We start from the raw sequence: 22776 nt of genomic DNA on the forward strand, positions 1-22776 counted from the left end.
ACGGCAGTAAGACTGTGTGACACGGAGATGTGAAACACAGTATTTATGATGAAAGGCCTCCTAAGCATGCTGTGAAATTGTGTTGAAATAGCAGAGTGGATTTATGACTGCCGGTTTCCAGAAAATATGTGTTTGTTGTTTGTGTGCGTGCGTGCGTGCGTGTGTGTGTGCGTGCGTGCATGTGTGTGTGTGCTTGTCATCACAGCTGAGTTCTTTTTTCTTGTTCCGCTGCAGTAAGTTTCTCCAAATAGCTGCTTGGCAAAGATTTTTACCATTCTAGCGTATGGCTCCAGGGATGGTCCAGACTCAAATACCTCAACAACTACTGATGCACTGCCATGAAATTCTGTACAGACATTCACTTTCCACAGAGAATTATTCCAACTAACTTTGATGATCCTCTGATTTTTTTTTTTTAATCTAGTTCCATCATGAAATTGACATTTTTTAAGTGTAATGACACATTACATTGTGACTGATTAAAGAACCACTCATTGCAGCAATGTTTAGTAGTTTTAATTCATGCTAGCAGCTCATCATTGGCCCAGACTGAAATACTTCAATAACTGTTGTCCCTGACTACTCCGGGAGATATGTGGTATAATGTCAACTATTTGAAGCATTGCTCGAAAATTTGTGGCAGACTAATCTTGTGTCTTGCATATCCTGTGTAAAGTCTGGACACGTCCTCAGAAAGTAACCCTATGAGTTCGTAAAGTGCAGAAGGGGCAGAGTAGGTGCAATATGGGAATGTGTCAGAGTCGGTAGGTTTGTCTGCAGCGTGAAAAATGGCTACAAGTTCTGAAGACAAGCTCATGCGAGGCTGCAATTACCCACATATGTGTCTTGTGTCGTTGTTGTTGCACAGTGACAAATATGCTTGTCAAAATAGCTGCTGAGATCACCAGTCATTTGACTCCTGAGCTGACTAAGCAGTTTCATCAATCACTGGCTCTGCCGTCATCTTAGAATTAACCAATCTCTAACCTCCATCACGCAAACTGCTTTGAGCCCCCAGCAAAGCATATATGTGAACAAAAAAATTCACCGCATAATCTGTTTTCTGCACAGTCACATTGTTAAAAGCAAGTATGTTTCTACGCCTGCAATATGTGGCAGTAGATTTTTGTTCTTAAGTATACCACAAAACTGCCAACAAAATATGATGCAATTTGACTTCAGACTGCTGCTTATTCTGCACTCTCACTTCTGCTGTTGAGTTTATCTTTGCTGTGGCTCAACAATTTCCTGTTTCATGTAGTTTAGCAAACCACTAATCCGTTGGCAGTGAAGTGATGCACAAACCAAGAACATATAAAGTGTTGGTAGCCGCTGAACGCTTTGCATTCTGTACATACTGTACACTCCAAGTATTCAGCCTCCATCACTGATCTTTTTTTCCCTTGTACTTGCTGAGCTTACAGCTGAACTCTGCATTTATCTGCATAGTGGCAGATAGCCTGTTATGCATATTCATGAATTTATCAGGCGCTCACGCTCGTCTCCATCCCACTACCTTTTCTCCTAACCGGTGCCCTCCATGCTCACTCATCTCACACTTTACTCTGCATTGTCATCCTCCTCCTCTACTTCTTGCTCATTTGTCACTCTGGTCCAAGTTGTCCACCTCTTATCTGCCCTCTTCTTTAACTGCCTTTTAACTACATACTTTCTCAAGCTTTCTTCAGAATTGTCCTCAATCTCATTCTATGTTAAATGACTTAGTTTTAGGGTATTTTTAGTGTTAGTTGGTTTGTCTCAGCTCAGTATCTCCTCACCACACAGGGTTAAGGTACTATGACAGTTTCTCCAAAGGGAATCTGTGCCCTGTGAGCTGCACCAGAGCAGTTCTTACCTCCTCCCTGTTGTACGCAGCTATTCTCAGACAGTTTATAAGGTGACTTTCCTTCGCCTCAGGCTTATAATTAATGTATATGGATCAAATACAGACCAAAGAAGGTCAGATGTCACTGATGTAATATGATTTATTTTTGCTCGGTTTTCTGTATTATTTTAACACCTTCTCTGACAGCTCCCCTCCCGGTGCTACATTGGTCCAGGTGCATGTAGACATCCTCTGATGGATGTGGAGTCACACCAGTCACTTCACTTGAAGGTTCCCACTTTTCCCCACAGATCTGACACCAGCGTGTAGAAGTCAATACTGCCATGACACTATCTTTTACTGGCTTCCTACTCACTGAAATTGCCAGTTGTGTTCAATGGTGTCAGAAGAGATGGAGGTTCAAGGATTTATTTATTTTTTGTTAAATTGTTTTTTGTTAAATGATTGTCCAGCTAAATGCAAACTGGATGGGATGGCATGTCACTGCAGAATGCTGTGGTAGCCATGTTGGTTCAGTTTGCCTTCAGTTTTGAATAAATACAGAGTCATCAGTAAAACACCCCCACACCATCACACCTCCTCCTCCATGCTTCACAGTAGGAACCATGCATAGAGACCATCCGTTCCCCTTGTCTACGTTGCATAGAAATCAGTTTCTGAGCATTTTTTGTTCCTGTCCCATTTTTACTAACTGTGGGCTCATTTTACCTTGATTTTTTTAAGAGTTTCACATCACCTGGTTTGACGTTTTAAATGAGGCATGTGGTGATCACGATTTTAAGCTAAAAAAATAAAGTTGCCATTACGGATTATTAGTTCAAGGACCATCATAATGTTGAAAGAAATTATTATTTCTGTTCTCGTAGTTTCTAAGTTTAATAAGTAGATGAATTTTGAATGTTTTTTTTTAAAGGAAAAATGGCTGTCAAACCACCATCGAGTTTTGGGGTCAAGTTGCTGCCAAGAGACTGATCAAATAATCAACTAGTGCTGTAACAGAAAGATCAACATACAAGCAATGATCTTGCGAAAACTCCAGATGTAGATTGATGCCATAAATGCTTTTTGACAGATGATTGATCCTTTCTGCTTTGATATTAGGTTTACGCTTGCTGAGATCAGGATGTCTCATCAGTCCGTGAATGAAGACTTTGTGTCATCAGCAGTGAGTAACTGAACTGCTGCCAGAATGTCCTCCATGGGAGTGGGCCTGTGAGAGTAATTGGATGTGCTGAGAAAGATGGTTGTATTTTCTGTAGTATTTTATCATTGCTGTGTGTTCTGGCACACACCAAAAACCAGCTATAGAGAGCAACTGTGGGAAGTCGGGCATGAAGAAGCAGAAAGTGCGCGTGGCATCGTCTTCTCATAACCAGATAGAGATTCTGTTTCTAATGACATTCTGAAGAAGGAGCTGGTGCCCCCTGCCAGCACAGCACATAGATGGATCTTTGTAGTACTGATTAGCCCTTTTTGCTGCCCCAGCTCTGTAGAAACACAGGCTGCATGTGCAGTAGAGAGACCCATTCAATTTGAATCTTCTGCACATTTATCTGTAAGAGCAAAATTAAATGTTTCTGGCAGTACTGTTAGATCTTTGAGGCAGACATCGACTGTTATACTCATATCAATATTGAAGCTCCATCTGAGGCAGTTGTTGAAATTAATTATGCAACCGGTCATTTTATTGGCAAATAAAACTGTTAATGTCATGCTCAGTCCAGGGCAACTGATTAACTCTGTGCAGCGGCTCTTTGTCTGCTTATGATTAACCACTGTTTTGAATGCCAGCAATGTCTGTACTTGAATTAAAGATGAGATAGTGGTTTAGTCGTGTTCTATTGGGATAAATTAATGTTCTTCCTGTTTCTTACTGTGAGTAATTTCACAAGTAGTACCATTTTCTAACTTTAGTTTCATAGCTCTTTTTGTATGTATATTTTCCCTTTGTGTTCAGAAGACTTCAGCTAGGTTCATCTTTCTTCTTATAATGACTCAGCTTGTTACTTACAGCAGTATAGTCAATTCTTGTAGGATCTCTATATAATAGTTAGACATCTGAAATCCTCTTGAATTTATAGCTCAGCTCCTCACAAAGCCATGAAGCAGCTTGTGGATCTTAAAGACTTCCTCAGCCAAAAGTGAGTTAATACTATCAACAGACTTCAGTTTACAGATATATTGTGTCAGTGTAAGTGCAAAATGTTCAATATCTACAACACTGTATGATATGTCTGTGTACACTTTAAATTATAAGTTTATAACTGTATAAGATGTATTTTATTATATGTGTGTTGTTGTTTGTAATTGTTATTAGTATAAATGTAAAAAAGTAGCTAGAAGTTTTGGAAGAAAACACTTTTTAACTTTTATTTTTAAGACTGTGATAAGGGGATATTTATCCTCACTTCATGTCTCGAGAGAAATCTTAGCTTAGCTTAGCATTAATACTAAAAACACTATCTCACTGTGTTCCCCTGTTTCATGTCTTTATGGTAAACTAAGTCAGCCAGGGGTTGGCACTGCTGGCAAAAAAGCTAAATCAAAGAATTGTCTAACAGTTCCTTTACCATTCAAAAATTCAGTAAATATAAATGGAAAAGTAACATTTCTATTTAAAATCACTCGTGGTATGCTTGCTGGTGCCAGACGTGTTGGACTGAGTATTTCAGAAACTGCTGATCTACTGGGATTTTTCCACACAGCCATCTCTAGGTTTTACAGAGAATGGTCTGAAAAAGACAAAATATGAGTGAGTTGTGTGGATGAAAATGTCTTGTTGATGTGAGAGATCAGAGGAGAATGGGCAGACTGGTTGGGGATGACAGAAAGGCAACAGTAACTCAAATAACCACTCAGTACAACCAAGGAATGCAGAATACCATCTCTGAATGCACAACACATCCAACTTTGAAGAAGATGGGCTACAGCAGCAGAAGACCACACCGAGTGCTTCTCTTGTCAGCTAAGAACAGGAAACTGAGGCTGCAGTTTGCACAGGCTCATAATGCACCATGTCACATAGTTCAAATCATCTCTAACTGCTTTCTTGAACATGACAATGAGTTCACTGTGCTCCAATGACCTCCACAGTCACCAGATGTCAGTCCTATAGAGCACCTTTGGGATGCAGTGCAATGGGAGATTCGCATCATGGATGTGCAGCCGACAAATCTGCAGCAACTGTGTGATGCTATCAGGTCAATATGGACCAAAATCTCTGAGGATTGTTTGAAACACCTTGCTGAAAGTATGCCACGAAGAATTAAGGCAGTTCTCAGTACCTACTGCTAAATTGGTTTGGCTCTACTATATTTTCTTTATATTTTTTGTCATAGCGCAGGGAAAGACATATAATTCAAGCAGTTTTTAATCATTATTCATGATGAATTGCACTCTGATGATGAATAAAAACAGTAATATTTGTATTGCACTGTTTACTCCCTCTGGTTGCAACAATAACTTGACCTTATCCTGTAAAATCCGAAGTCAATTTAGAGGTTTTCCCTGAAGCGGCACAACAGCAGTGCTCAGTTCCTCCTAAAACACTTTGAGCAGGAGGATTTGGGAGGCTCACTCCTTTTTCAGCACTGTTCACAAGTGTTCATCTCCCTTTAGGTTTGAAATATTAATGGATGAGTTTTATTCTGGAGTCAGGAAGGTGACCTTCATACACGTGCGAGTCCTCAGAGAGACTGAAATTCCATTTTCCATCACACACCTTTTTATCCTTAAACAGGACACTTTTATCCAAGCACCTGTAAATCAGAAGCTGGAGTTTCATTATTTGTTCATGTTTATCTCACTGAAGGCAAACTTTGATTTCTCAGATGGCAGTTCAACAATCCCTGCGATAAAACATTGCGTTCTTACAGATACGGAGCCGAATGAATAAAAGCAGCGGCCCAGTTACATAATTTATCTTGATTAGCTTTAAGTAAGATTAAAAGGTTTCTGCCTCAGGATCCATCCAGGTGTAAGCTATGGATAATAAATGATCAGAGAGAAAAGGTAAAAATAAGTTTTGTGGGTGCTGAATTGTTGTGTACTTTTTGCCCCTGGACACCTCCATCCAGCTCTGTGCTTTCATTCCTGTCTAGCAGTAAGACATGAGTGACAGCTTGTGTCGCAGCAAAGGCAACCTCAGACGTCCTTTTTACACTCCTCTCTTTGCCCTGGGTTTCCCCTTTTCTCTCAGAAAAGTGCTGGATGTGTGTGGAGATGATGTGTGTTGACAGCGTGAACAGGTAACACTTGCTCTGTCACAGCCGGGTCAGACTGATGTTAGTTGGCAGGGCTGGGTCAGGTGGCATGAAGGGACAGTGTGTTGTGGCAAAGTCCTGACAGTAACGTAGACGACACCGGTTTACTCATTGCAACAGGATTACAATGTTCCTGAAGCACAGCGCACTGTATTCGTAGTTCAGTAGAGTAGGTTTATTTGCTATGGGATTTTTGAATTGTGTGTATGACAACTTTCTACTGAATGGCACTTACATCTTTGCTGGGCTGTTTCAGCAATTAATTTCTTTAATTCTCATTCTTTATGGAGGTTTTTATTCTTTCTTTTTGAACCACAAAATTAAGATTTTTCTTGTCCTTGGAGTTTTAAGTGTGTCTTGACGTTACAGCAACAAACTTAAATTATGCAGGTGGTTTCGCTACTAAAATTTTGCAAAGCCTTTATTAAAATATTCAAATATTGTTTATTCCCTAGTTTGCTAGCTGAAAGTCTCCTTGTTCTTTAACTTTGACGGCACATTGTTCAGTTTATTTGTGCTTAATTCTACCAAGTGGCAATCTGTGGAATCGCATTAAAACATGAAGTAAAGTGTCACTTCACATTGGCTAGAAACTTGGTAGTTTTTTAAAATATAAATATTTTTAGTGTGGCATTGTTGTGAGGAGGGACTTCAAATTTTTATTTAATGCTTTTTTGAATTTGGCAGCTACTTAAATCCAAAATTTGGCAGCTGACCCTTATATTTCAATTTTCAACAGATCTACTAGTGGTGCTACAGCTTGCAGGTCTATTGCCGCAGTGAAATAACCTTCACAAAATTCTTGGTTACAGATCGTTCACATGGATCAATTTCCTGTCTTATGTGTCTTCAACTGGATTTTCAATCTCTGATGAAGTAAACGGAAAAATGGTTCATGATTCTATATTCATGACATACGAAAAATAATGTGTTTTTTCATTCTTGCATGGGTTGGAAAAAAGGTATGCAACCCTGAAACATTCAGTAATAAATAGCCATGAAACAGTCCCTCTTCCCTGCACCCTTCCTCTGTTAGAGTGAAAAATAAACACTGATATGAATAGAGAAGTCTCCGTGCGTATCTGTACATCACGTCCTCACCAGTGGAAACATAAATAAACCAGACAACCCAGAGGACAAAATGTGATGTCAGGAGCGGGTCATCACTGGGGCGTCATTTCTTCAAAGCTGAAACACCCACAGCTGACGTTCAGCTTATTCTAATCACACCAACACAAAAAGCACTCAGTGTTCCTTTATAACTCCTTTACCTTTTTAATGTTCCTACAGGTGCTGGGGAGTCTGGGAAGAGCACCATTGTAAAGCAGATGAAGTAAGTTACAGTTTATCTCACTTTATTTTTAATACTTGGTGGGTTCTCTGCAGCTCATAGATGGATTCTCCACCTCACTGAAACTCAGTTAGTGTGATGAGTCAGCCAATAAATGCCATAAAACCTGGCGATAGGCTTAGAAGTAATCATAATATAGTCTGTTGGCAAAATGGTTATTTACTTGTTCTGTAAAAGAAGCCAAAGGAGGAGTTCTTTCTTCCAAAGTTGGAAGATTTTAGAATGTTTTAGCTACGGATTATGTTATCATTTTTAAAACCTTGATGCATTTTGGAAGCCAGCAGAAAAACAAGAGCATAAATTACCAAACCGACACCTAATGATGCTCGAGTCCCTGTCCTGCTTCACTGATCTCATTTTTACTGTGTTTGGGTGAGACACTCTGGTCCTGTGTAGTCGTTTATAACAGCATTATTAGATAATAAAAAAAACTGTGTCATTTTATGTGGTTTTCAGAGGATATTACACTCACTAATATTTGCTATTTTCTTCTGCTGCCCATAAAACAATAATAGAGTGAAGAGTTTCTGAATACAGAGGTTGTTGTAATGTCTGTGCACCAATCAACACACACACACACACACACACACACACACACACACGCACACACACACACACACGCAAGACCCTAAATGGCTTAATTATTCACATTCCTCTGGGCTAGCCAGGCATTGAATCCATTTTTTATGAGTTTGGAACAGGAACAGTCTGTCGCTTTTGAAGCCAGGTCATTAACACGTACAGATAAATCAGCCTGCAAGACAGAAACACTCATGACACTAGTCTATTATGTAACATTACACATTGAAATATCCCGTGTAAACACAACATTGCATCAGGTTAGGAGCTATGTTCTTACATGGCTAAAAAAACAAGGCAGATGTTTTCTAAATTACAGCTGTTCATTAACGCTTGCATCACTGTGCTGTTAAAAGCAGCAGCAGCAGCTTTACATCAGAATTAACATGTAGTTATCTCAGTTTGCTCTCACTGCACTTCCTCCTGCAGCCTGAAGAAGTCTGGCAGATTGCATGATAGAATGCAGACTCGTGCACACACAGGCATTAGTGTGCTCACTCTCGCATTCAGAATGATAATATTTCAGGACACAAACTCAGGATACTCCATCAGCTGAATGCTGCAGAGTTGAGGCAGTTTCACTGTGTGTTAACCCCACTGCTACACATCATCCTACACAGCATGCTGGCATGATAAATGTGATACAGTACGCTTCTTGCTAGACAAGATGGAAAGGCAGACGAAAACGCTGGCTATCAGCTGCAAAATGTTTTGCCTTTCAACGCCCAATTTTGTCTCTCAAAGGCATACCAGTTAAAGGACCAGTGTGTCAGATTTAGGGGGATTTATTAGCAGAAGTTACATGTAGTATTAATTATCATGTTTTCATTGTTTTGTAATGGCCTAAAAATGGGATACGTTGTGTTTTTTTAATCTTAGAATGAGCTCCTTATATCTACTCATGGACCCCACTATATTGTGGTGCCATGTTGACAAAATGTAGCACAAAAAAGACAAACCAAACATGGACTATAAAGAAAACCTTTTATATTTGAATTTAGAATTATTTCCACTGTCGGTTCTCCTGCACACTTGTTAACCCTCTGAACCCCAAGCAGTTTCTCGATTTTTTTTTTTTTTTTTTTTTTTTAATAAACTATTTTGCTCATGTCACATACTCACTGGGCTCAACTCCTGCACCTTCATGCAAACAGCACAACCATGAATAGAAGTACAAATATCTCAGATTATGATGCCATAAGGACAAAAATCGAGTTACTTTGACTATTTATTGTACAATAATTGAAACAACTTGGAATCAACATGTACCACATTTTTCCAAGTGCCCACAGACGTTACTAGTGTTGGGAAAAATGATGGCTCTACATGATAAACTTACTTCACGGTTTACATTTTAAATTTGTTTCCATTCGCGTTGCCTCTCTGCTCTTAGTGAACACAGCCTGCAGTCCAGCCGAGTTCAGTTCAGGGCTTTGGCTTTCAGAGGGTTAACTGAGGGGTACTGAGCTGGATGCAATATGCAACCTCACCGCTAGAGGCTATTAAATCCTTCACACATGTCCTTTATGTTATTACTGCTCATATATTACTTATTCATAGCAATATAATGTTATTTTATGTTCGGGTTAGTGATTGATGTGTTGCTAAATGCACTCCGATTCCTTCATCATACTTAATATGGGGTGATTCAGTCCTAATGTGCTCTGCAGTCCATGTTCTGTGCAAAAACATCAAACGTCTGAATACTAATAAGTACACCAGAAGTGCATTAAGGAGGTCTTCTAATGGTCTGAACAGCAGGAATTGTTACCACAAGCATGATTACATCACAACCTTAAAAATACTGTGAACATGTGCTCCTAAATAAATGCTGCCTGTTTCTTGATATCCTCAGGATCATCCATGAAGATGGCTACTCGGAAGATGAGTGTAAGCAGTACCGAGCTGTGGTTTATAGTAATACCATCCAGTCTATTATGGCCATTGTGAAAGCCATGGCCAGTCTCAAGATAGACTACTGCAGCCCTGCCAGAGCGGTAAGATACACAAACAGGCAAAAAATACAATTTATTTGTTAAAGCTTAACATCTGTATACAATATGTTCTTCAAAATCCTCCAGCTTCAGGCACAAGTGCATATTGACCACAAGTAACAAAAATTCATAAGGAAGCGTTAGGCTACAGACTTAAAGGCATCATTATTGTGTGAGAATGCAGAATTGAGTTGGCCTCACTAACAGTGGACAGATCACCATCTCCCTCAGGCTACAAGAAAATAAAAAGCCTGTTTTATCAACAGCATTTTGCAGTTGTGTATCTGGCCCAATCCTTCAGATTTGCAGTGTGCTTTTCCAGAACTAAAATCACAAGTTTGCCTTGGTTTTTATTATTTATTGTGTTTTTTTTTTCACTCCCTCTCTGTCTCAAAATAATAGGGAAAAAACTCAGCTGCATGCACCACTTATTATCTCTGAAGCAAAACATTTTACTCCCTCACTTAAACCTATTCTAGTACAACCTGGTGAGCACAGACTATTTCAAAGCTGTGATGCCTCTGGGAAACCAGGTCTGTTTCTCACATCCCTCCTCCTCTTAGCGCTTCTTGTTCAGTCAATAACATGGGTAAGCTGTGCCAGGGTTTTAAACAAATGTGGGATCATGTGAGTTCCAGCACACACCTGTGCACAGAAGCATTTTTATCAGCAGCAACCTCGCTATAGTAGAATCTGGAACACGGTGTAAATCCTTTTTTCTGATACATCTTTGTAACCTGCAGGAAAAAAGTCCTTGTCTTGCCGCCTTCATCTACTCCATCTTTGATCTGCTCTTACCTCAAAGTTGTAATAGACTGAGAAGAGTCTTAATGTGTACTTGAGACCTGCAACAGGAGCAGCAGCAGCCACTGAGGGCTATTTGGGGGATTGGATTTGTTCAGAAGTGCTAACAAGACAGATTCGAATAGCCAGATGTTTTCTGAAGCCTCAGCAGAGACACAAATTGATTTTTCTGTTTTTGAAGAATACACAGCTGCAGGAAGACTTTACATGTGGAACAACTGTCTGATTTCCATTTTTTAAAATGAAACTGTGACTTATTTTATGTCTACTTTACATGTTAATGTTTATAAAACCCTTCCGTCTTTCTAAATAAGTCAGGCTTGTCAATCTTGGGATAACTCAACTTGTTACAAAGTTGTTCTTTGGGAGACAAATCTGAGCAAAACTCAGCATTTGAAGAGTTTGAAGTGTGATGTATCTTTCCAAAATCAAAAGAGATGGTGATGAAGATAATGTTTGGCTCTATTGTAAGATGCATTTCGTAGCATTTTTGTCAAACTAGTTTCTAATTTAATGTCAAAAGCCAACTTACACAATGTTAAGGCAGCTACAATCTATACTTTTTATAATAAAAGAGTGAAAACAATGTGAATGGGGTTGCTTGTGGTGATAAGCCTTCAGAAAACTATCAAGTGATTTGTAGTTCCCCTTTACTTTGCGCAGCTTTATAGTGAGTTTTAGCTCCTAGTTAAATCATCACCCCACAACTCTGCTCTTCTAGTTCTTCTGGTACAGGATTCTTATTTTAGGAGTCACCTGGGAACACCTGAAAGTCAGAAAGTCACAGCTCAAATAGCTTAAGTAACTGCAGCTACAGCTTATTGAATCTGTCAGTGACGGTTCTCATGTTAGCTCAGAAAATTAACAGTAGCCATTGTCATTGTCTTAACCTGCGGATTAATTTTGAGTAATTTGTCGCTTTTAAACTACATACAGTATGTCCGGAAGTGGAAAGAGTCAGAGCTCAGCAAACATTCAGCTTGCATCAGTAAAAAACATTTACTGGCTTGAGTTTCTCTTATGAGACGATTTTCAGATTGTCTCTACTGCATCCAATTGCAAATTGAATATCTTTGAGATTTTGTTCTGTTCCTCAAAAGCTGACTTTGGGTTTAAATTCAGAAGAATAATAAGCCTTTAGATTAGATTAGATTGAACTTTATTGTCAATGCACAGAGTAGAAGTACTAAGACAACAAAATGCATTTTAGCATCTAACCAGAAATGCAAAAGCAGCAGTAAAGTGCACTACTTACAGTATGGTATGCACAGTATGTTACTTTATAACCTTTATTTGCTGCACATACTTTACTTAGCGTGAAATTCTTTTTTCACATGTCTCAGCTGGATAGGACGCCGGGGTCAGAGTGTAGCCATGATACAGCAGCCCTGGAGCACAAGCATCTCAAGGCTTCACTCAGGGACGCAATTGTTGCTTGAGCCTCCGACCTTCTGATTAGCAACCCAGAGCTTTAGCTGTTGTGTCGCCCCCTTCTGATGCTTAATCTGTTAATTAAAACAATTTCAGTATAATGAATATATAATTAATGTAATAAATAATAATTAGGTGTAGCCCTAATTAACAGACACGTACAGCAGCTCATCAGCACATTCATTAAACTCACGTAAAGGTTCGGATGGACAGATGGCACTCATACATGCAGACACAGGAGGACACACACCACCGACAACATCAACAAGTCACAGCTTCAGGCGGAGATGCAGTCTGCTGTGAACACTTTACAACCTTTGAACAAGCTGTCAGTGAGGTCTAACTGTGGCCGAACTCATTCCTGTAGCACAGTCAGCGCATGTGTTCTCTAACTGAAGCTGTAATAGAAGGATTGAGGACTCGGCTGTGGTGTTTTTTTTTTTTTTTTGTTTGTTTTTTTTTCTGAACGACTGATCTGTCAAATGGCTGCGTGTACGTGACAGTACTCTCACACTCCCACACATAGCAATTAGTGTGCTAGCCTGCCCATACTTGCACAGAGCAGCAGTGTGGATGTGCACACACATACACAGACCATGCATGTGTGCTTACATGCATACACATGCACAAGCTGAAAAGCGTGCATGAAGCCAAATTGCACACTCTTACACATTATTCACGCTGTTTGCTGTTTAGTCTGGTTGAGGGAGCAGGAAGAGTTCCGACAAGTGCATCACATTTGCGGAGATTCATGGTATAGATCACTTACATCCAGCAGCGGGACTTTCATCAGTTGTGTATAAAACTAATCACTCATACTCACTACAACAAAATGCAGCAGGAATAACAGAAATTATACCGTAGTAAGACTGTTTCTCTATTTCAACATAAAAATTCTGCATACTGAACTGAATAATGAACAGTAAATGATTGAATTGATGCTCACCAAGAAGATAAAGAAACATTAATCAACAGAAGGAAATCAGTTCAAAGTATGAAAATAAATCCCATAAAAGGAGCATAAATGTATAAATCCACTGAGAACTTGCAAAGACAAGACTGAGGATTCATTATTGCTTTTTAAAAAATATTTCTATTATTGTGAATAAAGCCTGAAGGCGAATATTAATTTCATGCCAGAAGGAATATGGAGAATTGAGAGAAACAAGCAATGTGGCAAACAGCAGGAAGTCAAACCACAGTCTGTTATAGCAGCCCAGCATGCTGCTACCTTGAGTCACTCCGACTATTTCATACATTTGCTCAACACAGATTTAAAGGCACATCAGATATTGTGATTTCCAATAAATCAGAATTACATTGTTGCTACTAGCATAACCTTTGCTTTTTTGGATGTACTTCAGAGATACAGATCGTATGGCTACATATTACTTGATTTACCAGTTTGCAATCAAATACTGTATAAATACTGAGAAGACTGTCACCTGTTGATCCTTTTTAAGGCGCTATATTTTGTATGTCAGCTTCACTTGATGCCTGCTATACTTTAGATCACAAATGTGTTTCACTTAATTCTAGGTAAACTGTTTCATATTTTACATAGTTTGAAGGTTTATTTTAATTTTCATGCTGCTTTCATCTTAATCGAGTTCATTTCTCAAGTAGGAATTCAAGAACAAGTTTACAGCTATTAGTCAATTATTGTAGAGCAAGTGATTCTCCTTTTCAGAGTGGCTCAAAAAAGATCTCTTCTTTGAGTACATTCCACATTTGATCTTCAGCTGAATACAAAAACACATTTTTCCCAGAATGAGAATTGTGGAGTTTGTGTTTTAATCCCTTCTTATCATTACAGGACTATAACGTACATATGAGCATATGAGTATTGCATCAAGACAGACTTGCAAAACAAATCAGATGCATTTTAATCCAAGCATAATTTTATACAGTGGATTGTAATTTTATGGAGGATAACAGTTTGCGTGTTTGTTTTGACACTAATGCTCTCAGTGTAACATCCCGGTTGTGTGTCTTTATCGCCTCCTGCAGGATGACGCCCAGCAGCTCTTCGCTCTGTCTGCAGCTGCCGAGGAACAGGGCATCCTTCCTGATGACTTGGCCAACGTGATCAGGCGATTGTGGGCTGACAGCGGCATACAGAGTTGCTTTGCAAGGTCACGAGAATACCAGCTCAACGACTCTGCAGCATAGTGAGTCTGCATTTGCGGGTGTATTTTGTAATGTTACGCCACAATTAAATACACATTTACTGCCACTGCAATAAAGTAATACCTCGCAGCTATTCACAGGCTCAATTAGAGCAGCCTGTCAGATGCACTTTTCCTCTCAAATTACTTGACATTTACATTAGAGAAGTGTTTTACAGCTGAATCACAGCAGTGCTGTGTTAATAAGAAAATAAAACATCTCTAGAGAGTTACAATAAGAGAGTTTCTCTTGTTTGCATTTGGATGAGGATGGTGTTGATTACTTTCATGTTTGTGTCACATTGGGGGTTATTTCATACTGTACTCTCAGTGTAGTGATGGTTCTAATGTGCCGTCTTTGCAGCTTCTCTCATCTATAGCACAGGGACTTCTCTGAGGAGTTATTGAGCCTGGAAAGATAGTCCATTGATTTCCATTTAGTGCTTATTTCTTCCTCTCTGGATTTTATTCTTTGATATTGTAACCTGATAAGCAGAGCACACCATAGTTTGTCTTTAGGGATAAAAAAAAAAAAAAAAATTGTAAACATATTTTGCTTACTTCAAGGAGTGTTAGCTTCCAAGTAAACTTCGATACCCCCAAGTGTCTCCTTTGATTATTATTTTTTTTTTGTAAACAACATAATTAATTTTGTGGTATCACTGCTCCAACATCTGATGTTTCTTTATGTGATAGTTTGCTCATCTCAGCTGAAATATAACGGTTGCTATGATGAGATGAAAAAATGTTGTTGTATATGATTTATTCTGTTTTTATTCACTTTAGTAAAGCTGACAGGTTTTTATCAGCTCATTGATTAATAATTTTATGAGGATGTGTCCTGCATGAATGGTGAAATGCTGGATATATATCTCTTTCTCTCTGTGAAGTGTAGGTTGGCTGGGCAACTAAAGCTCCCAGCTGGCCTTGGAGGATGATGCAGTGCTTGTGTAAGTGGGGCAGGCTGTGTCAGGCATGGTGAAGATGCTTCCACACTCCCCTACTGACCAACAGTCTGTCAGAAATCAGAAAATATGAGACGCTATAGAGGGAAAGTGAGACAGATCAGTTTTCATTAGAGACCTAAAAGATACAAATGTAGAACTGAAAGAAAAGCATCCAAGTTAATATCTGGAGAGAAGAACTTAACTATCTGATTGTGTGTGAATTTTAATTTGCATCTCCATCTTGAATAGATCCTGTATGATGCTCTTTGTTTTGTTTTTTTGCATTCTTTTAACTCTAAAGTTGCCAGCAACTATGCCTTTCTTGGACTTGGATCATTGTATTTAAATAGATCACAGGAGGAACAGAAAATTCACTCCAGTAGAGTAAAACAGTAAAGAACATGCATGTTGCCATAGAAATCCTCTAACTACAGATCATTCACAGTACTAGTGGGTCTAGTGGCAAACCCACAGTGGTCTCACATCCCCGTTCCAGTCAACCATTTGTAGAGTTGCTGTTTGCTATCCATGTTCTGACCTCACCTTACTCCCCATAAGCCTAAACCAAGCTCAGCACCGCAGAGATTGGAGTGACAATGAAAAATGTATTCCAAAAAAATTGCATTAGATACAGAGCCCAGCACCAACACGTCTACTGCAGGGCAGTGATGTGAAATGAACAAACTGAAACTCCCTATTTGCACCAGCAAGCTAGGACAACTGCTGCAGCAGATTATATTTAACTTCAGCATGTTACACTCAGGCTGCACAGTGGCTAGGTGGTTAACACTTTCGCCTTGCAGCTACAAGATCCCTGGTTCGCGTCCCGGCCTGTCCGGGATCTTTCTGCATGGAGTTTGCATGTTCTCCCTGTGCATGCGTGGGTTTTCTTCAGGTACTCTGGCTTCCTCCCACAGTTCCAAAACATACTGAAGTTAATTGGTAACTCTAAATTGTCAGTAGGTGTGAATGCGAGTGTGATTGTTTGTCTGTATATGTAGCTCTGGCGACCTGCCCAGGTTGTCCCCTGCCTTTGTCCTAAGTCAGCTGGGATAGACTCCAGCCTCCCGACGACCCTAATGAGGATTAAGCAGTATATAGATGATGGATGGATGGTTGTTAAACTCACAGAAACGTATGGCCTTGAGTCAAATCATCTCCTTTGAGAGATCACGCAAAGTTGAGAGGCAGCCAATAAGCCGCATAATAAACATGTTGTTGATTGATCGAACAAATGTCTGCAGTGCGTCACTAAAAGATGAAACTACAACAGCAGCAGCAATCAAGACTGCAAAACTAATTCCTCACATACAGTCCCGATACTAAAACCTGAGTTTTTTCACCTCTGTGTAAATCAGCAGCGTAAAATGCATCACAAGGCATAAAATTCTCATATGTAGTCCAGACAGAAAAGCCATACACATCGGAAATATTTAGAGATTTACAATTCATAGCACAAAGAGTAATAATTTAGCTTGTTTGCAGTCGATCAAATGAAGTGTTTGAGGCTCTGAGAGAGGACCGCAGCAGAGACAGAAAGAGCTCTTCAGTAAAATGCAAACTGTTTTGGATGTTAATGCACCACAAGTGTCTCAGTGACCTTACGTGTCGGTGCACTGTATCAGCCTGTTTGTGTTTTTGTCTCTCTTTTTTTGCAAATCACATTAAAATCGTGTTGCTCTCTTTCTCCCTTCAGTTATCTGAATGACCTGGAGAGGATAGCTAAAGCAGATTACATCCCCACCCAGCAGGACGTGCTACGAACTCGTGTGAAGACTACCGGCATTGTTGAGACTCACTTCACTTTCAAGGAACTGCACTTCAAGTAAGGTCGCACAGCAAAGACCCACATCGTTGTCGATTATAATTCTGGTTATTTTTCTGAAACATAAATACGTTTCTAAATGAAAAACAGACGGCCATTTTCACTCTCACTCTGTCTCCCTTTTGGCAGAACAGGGGCCTTAGCCATTAGCAACCAATGTGAGAGTCAAGGGAGCTCTCGCTTAGCAACTGACCCACAGTCAGAGGGTGTATTTGACATTAAGTAACCAGAGTGGTAATATGACCTCTGAATGTCCACTCGCCTCTGATGCTTGCTTGCAATCTTATTTGGTGATAGAAGAAAAAAATCCAGCTTAGATATTAAATATGGGTATCTCATTGCTAGTGTTTTCATTGAATTACTGCAGGCACCATCAGTGCAAGCAGCGGCATTGAAGTGCCAGCCTCATCCTTGATACCTGCACTAACACAAAGTCATTATGATACACCTAGTTTGCAGCATTACACCACAAATATTCACACTTAATTCAATTCTAATAGCGCTCGCATTAAAGGCAGACTGACCTTCCTGGCTTGAAATGTGCAACTCTGCTACTCAGAAGCCAAATTATACCAGCAATTAAAGGCTTAATTCATCATGACTGCTCAAAAGCTGAGTAAATAAATTAGACCCTGCCCACAATGTTCTCACTCAATGTAACCAGAGCTTTATTTAGTGATAACATTTGAGTATGTCGTACATGGCACAGCACTGTAGGTCTTACATAAAATATGCTCTGGCCCAGTCTGAGCACTCAAGTGTGGGATAGTAATGAATGTATAGATATATCTCTGTTGGACGTGTGAGATGTGCTGTAAGTGTTTAAACATTTAATAACTGAAGCAGATCCCATTTTTGTATCGCATATAATATTTAAAATATGTTATATAAATTGGCAAAAGAGAGATGACAATGAGATTAAATCTTTTTATTTGTACAGATTACATCTGTTTGGCTCGCCTTCTTTAGGTGTCAAGGAGTGTATAAAATACTGCTTTGTAACACTTTATGAAGCAGCTAAACAGACGTGGTTAATGAGAAACGGCGGCAGTCACATGTATCTGGTGTGACCTGTTTCCTGATAAACTCTCTGACATTTACCTTCTGCCACAGCCTCAATGTTTGACCTGAATAATGCATGGAGCCAATCAATAAAAGGAAAGTCATGTTTTTGTAATTCTGCTCCGCTTGCCATAATAAGTACAGACAGGAAGTATCCATAGATACAGTGGAATGTTTGTTCCATGTATCATCGGAATACAGCAACTGTCCTGGTGTGGTTCTGACTTCAGACCTCTCAGTTTCGATCGCAGCACTCGGCCTCCCATTAGCCATCGTTTTGCTGTGACTGTAAAGGCCTGCCTCACATTGACCCTGCTGTCTTTTATCGGATATCTGACCTACATCTCTCCACTTTTGTTCTCCAAACAACCTCATGAAAACTTAATGTATTTCCAGGGATGGAATGTCACCCTAACTTTCTTCTACCTTCCTTCACCACCATTCTTCCTGAAATGTTCTCTCCACTGCTCTGTTCTTTCTTGTTCGCTTCACCTTCTTCTGTCTTCATTGTGACCTCCTTCTCCAAACACACAAACAAACCGTTTATCGCCTTTGTTTGGTGTCCCTTGCAGAATGTTTGATGTGGGAGGCCAACGCTCAGAGAGAAAGAAGTGGATTCACTGTTTTGAGGGAGTAACAGCCATTATCTTTTGTGTTGCACTGAGTGCTTATGACCTGGTGCTGGCTGAGGATGAGGAGATGGTAAGAAAAATTCCCATCTGCTGCTCTTTGGCTCATTTTCAGTATGAGGTACTTTAGATTATAATGCATTGTGAGGCATTTAACACCGCCCATCCCTCCCTATTATGGTTTAATAATAGTGAGCTTCAGGTGGCTAAAATTAGCTCACTGAACTCATCTGTAAGGTGTAATTATGTAATAAAAGTCCTAAGAGGTATTTTTTCAAGTGACTTGAACCAGTTGACCTCAATTTCTTGAGCTGCTTATGAATTTAAAGGAAGTGTTCAAAAGGGACTTGGCCAAAAGATGCTCTGACGTGCCTCTGCACTGCTTATCTTCGCATTTAAAATGTGAAACAACATTGTCCTCTGGTGGCAGCTCTGATGTGCTGTGACGTTTTAATGAACACTGAAGACACAACCAGTTTCCTCTCTCTTCAGAACCGAATGCATGAGAGCATGAAGCTTTTTGACTCCATCTGCAACAACAAATGGTTCACTGAAACCTCCATCATCCTCTTCCTCAACAAGAAGGATCTCTTTGAGGAGAAGATCACTCGCAGCCCTCTCACCATCTGCTTTCCTGAGTACACAGGTACACAGCGGAGTATCAGAGGTGATGTTATTATCCCCCTTGGTAATAAGTCACTTTCTCATCTCATTTTTTTCCCCCAATGTTGCTTCCCAGGAGCCAATAAGTTTGATGAAGCTGCCAGTTATATCCAGACCAAGTTTGAGGACCTTAACAAGAAAAAGGACACCAAGGAGATCTACACCCACTTCACCTGTGCCACTGACACCAAGAACGTGCAGTTTGTCTTTGACGCCGTCACTGACGTTATAATAAAGAACAATCTGAAAGACTGTGGTCTTTTCTAAAGGTAAAATACAGAGATGACAGGGCGAGTGGGATTTACTGTAAAGCTTAATCATAAAATGTTATTGAACGAGTTTCATGTCATTTAGCGGGGCTATTAATCATCTTTACTGATAAACAGGCACTGGCGTATTTCAGATTTCAATCTCAAGCTGAATTTGAATCATCAACTAATTGGTCAACTGGAAAAAAACAACTGGCAACCATAATTGCTTAAGTTATTTTTTATGCACAGATGTCAAAATCTTTTAGCTTTAGCTTCTCAAATGTGACTATTTGTTGGTTTTTTGATCCTTCTGTACTTGTAAGCCTTTTTTTTAAATTTTGGGTTGTTAGTCAGAAAAATACAACAAATTTGAATATGTTAGCCTGAGCTCTATGGATTTCTGAATGAGTTTTTGTAATATTCTATGACATTTTATCAACTAATATACTTGCAATAGTTGTCAGTTTAATTGATAATGAAATTTATCTTGACTCTGGTTTGACTCTGAAAGTGGGAAAATTAGAGCCTTCAGCATGCACTTCTATAAGACTTGTTAATTGGCCTAACATGAGCTATAAGAATGTCATATATTTTATAGATTGAGATTTGGATCTACATGAACAAATTGACTTTTTTTTTTTCAAAAAGTTCTTTGAATTTTATAGAGTATGACATGGATCATTACTATGACAGCAAAATTTATCTTCCGCATCCCTGATTAGGACACCTTAAAACCTCAGCACATATAACCAGTACATCTGAATGGCTATGCTTGCAGTAAAAAATTAAAAATGGTCGCTTTGTGTGTGATTATATTTGGGTGAATGAACTTCGTCTTTACATTACATTTTGAGGTTGACAGGTGTAGTGTAAACTCATCCAGTTCTGTGAAACCTAATTGTTTCCTGTAAACTGGAAATAGTGAAGTCAATAGTGAAGTAACAGCCCTTGTCTCTGCATTTTATTTTGTCTGAAAACTAAATTTGCCATCTTTCTTTGTATGCAGGACAATGCCTGACGCACACAGACTGCATGAGAGACTGCAATAGCCATGTGACGATTACTGCTTTTCATAATGAAAACCATAACGGACTTGATTCCTAGAGGGGGAACCTGAAGAACTTCAACAATCGCTGATTTGCAACCATTGCATTCTCTGTTTAATCTGTTACTGTTATTTTTATATATATATTTCTAACTGCTCGTTATCAGGGGTTCTTATACTATTCATACTGATTACCTGCAAACACATATTTAACCGAGGACCCACTGATTCTTCACAATCAGTCAACTAACAACTACAGCATTATCCATCCGCCTGAGAAAATGGCTGTTTTTTAATTAGATTTGTAACATAAATTATATTAACCACCTGGCTTTAGGGGAAAATAATTGTTAAAAGAGCAACACTTGGAGTAAGAAAAGCCCATTATCTCATCAAAATAACAAATTGAAATACCAAAATTGAAGTATTTTTCATTCTTAATAGATCTTCATGGACTAGTCTGAGAACCGCTTGTTTAAATGGTATTTATTTGATTTGTCCAGTCTTTTTTTTGTATTCAGATCTCCTTTTGAGTTTTGTAGGTTTTCATTTTACTTGCTTTTTTGCTTTTGAAGTTTAATAAGAGGATACAGTAGACTAATAAAACAACTTTTTATAAAAATCACATTAACTTATGTTAACTGGCATTTTATGAACCTTTTGACTGCACAGAGCTTATTTTTAGAAGAAAACAAACAAGCATGGAGAATGAAAATGGATGAAGGGAAAATGTTTTTGTACAATGTTTACACAGAATCAATATTCACACTTGTACTATAGTGCATTGTTCTGCATGACTGTCCATAGATTAGCCTGTATCCCTCCCACAAACTGAATAACATTCCTGAAGTAACTTCTTTAAAGAAACAAAACTGAAATTATGTGTCACTTTTAAGATATCTGCAAGATTTTTAAGTGGTTATGTCTATTCCTAACATGGATTGTTCTGTACTATCTGTCTCATTCCAAGTCTTTTTACATATGTTTGTGCCTTGATATCTGTTTACACTTGTTCTTTAGAGACATGCTTTCTTCATAGTGTGAATTAGGGCTATTTCTACTCCACTTCTGTTCACATAATCCATGATTGAAAATGCACCACAACACCAAGACAAATGGATGATAGTTGTTCATTAATATTAAGAGGAAAGTCATTCACTTGATAAATGTAAATAAAAGTTTGGTCACATGACGTATTTATTCTAAGTGTGGTGTGTTGAAGGAAACGGTTAATGTTTTGTTCATGCACGAAAAAGAGCATCCAATGGGAATCTGACACAGAATATTATATATGTATATATATATATGTATATATATATATATATATACATATATATATATATATATATATATATATATACATATATACATATATATATATGTATATATGTATATATATATATATATATATATATATATACATATATATACATATATATATATACGTATATATGTATATATGTATATATGTATATATATATATATATATATGTGTGTGTGTGTGTGTGTGTGTGTGTGTGTGTGTGTGTAAAACATTAAGATTAAACCGAAAGTGATTTTACTTCATTGTGTGTAGTTCACACAAAGAACTGCAATCCACAGTAAATAGGTGGCAAGTATAATCTGTTTTTTGTGGTATGTGACCAGCTGTGGTTGCGTGTGTTGCAAAATTTCATACATAAAAGGCATATTCTTGATGTAAAATTAGTAACAGAGACAAAAACAGAACCTCAGCCACCTCGGAAACTGTCGACTAACTCCAACCTTATCTAAAAGTTGCTTAAAAATATGCAATTCATCAGCCACTATATACTTACATTTTATTTTCCCAGGACAGTGTATATTTTTGCTTTGTATTCTTATACTTTCCTACACATCTTTGTATGTTTAGGACATATTTTTCTACTCAAGTTTATCTT

The 22776-nt window shown here is 38.7% G+C and overlaps 1 protein-coding gene across 1 annotated transcript in view; it reads left to right on the forward strand.

The window, feature by feature from the left end:
* LOC111574939 (guanine nucleotide-binding protein G(i) subunit alpha-2) overlaps positions 1–22049 on the forward strand; it is a 45196-nt gene extending 23147 nt beyond the window's left edge. Inside the window, exons 3-10 of the mRNA XM_023279777.3 lie at positions 7399–7441; positions 9894–10035; positions 14278–14438; positions 17079–17207; positions 18842–18971; positions 19391–19544; positions 19638–19830; positions 20819–22049. Coding sequence (XP_023135545.1) covers positions 7399–7441; positions 9894–10035; positions 14278–14438; positions 17079–17207; positions 18842–18971; positions 19391–19544; positions 19638–19828 — 950 coding nt within the window. The 3' untranslated portion in view covers positions 19829–19830; positions 20819–22049. The remainder of the gene's footprint in view (positions 1–7398; positions 7442–9893; positions 10036–14277; positions 14439–17078; positions 17208–18841; positions 18972–19390; positions 19545–19637; positions 19831–20818) is intronic.
* Positions 22050–22776: the final 727 nt, after the last annotated feature.

Source organism: Amphiprion ocellaris, chromosome 5, assembly GCF_022539595.1.
Source record: "Amphiprion ocellaris isolate individual 3 ecotype Okinawa chromosome 5, ASM2253959v1, whole genome shotgun sequence".
Taxonomy (NCBI): Eukaryota; Metazoa; Chordata; class Actinopteri; family Pomacentridae; genus Amphiprion; species Amphiprion ocellaris.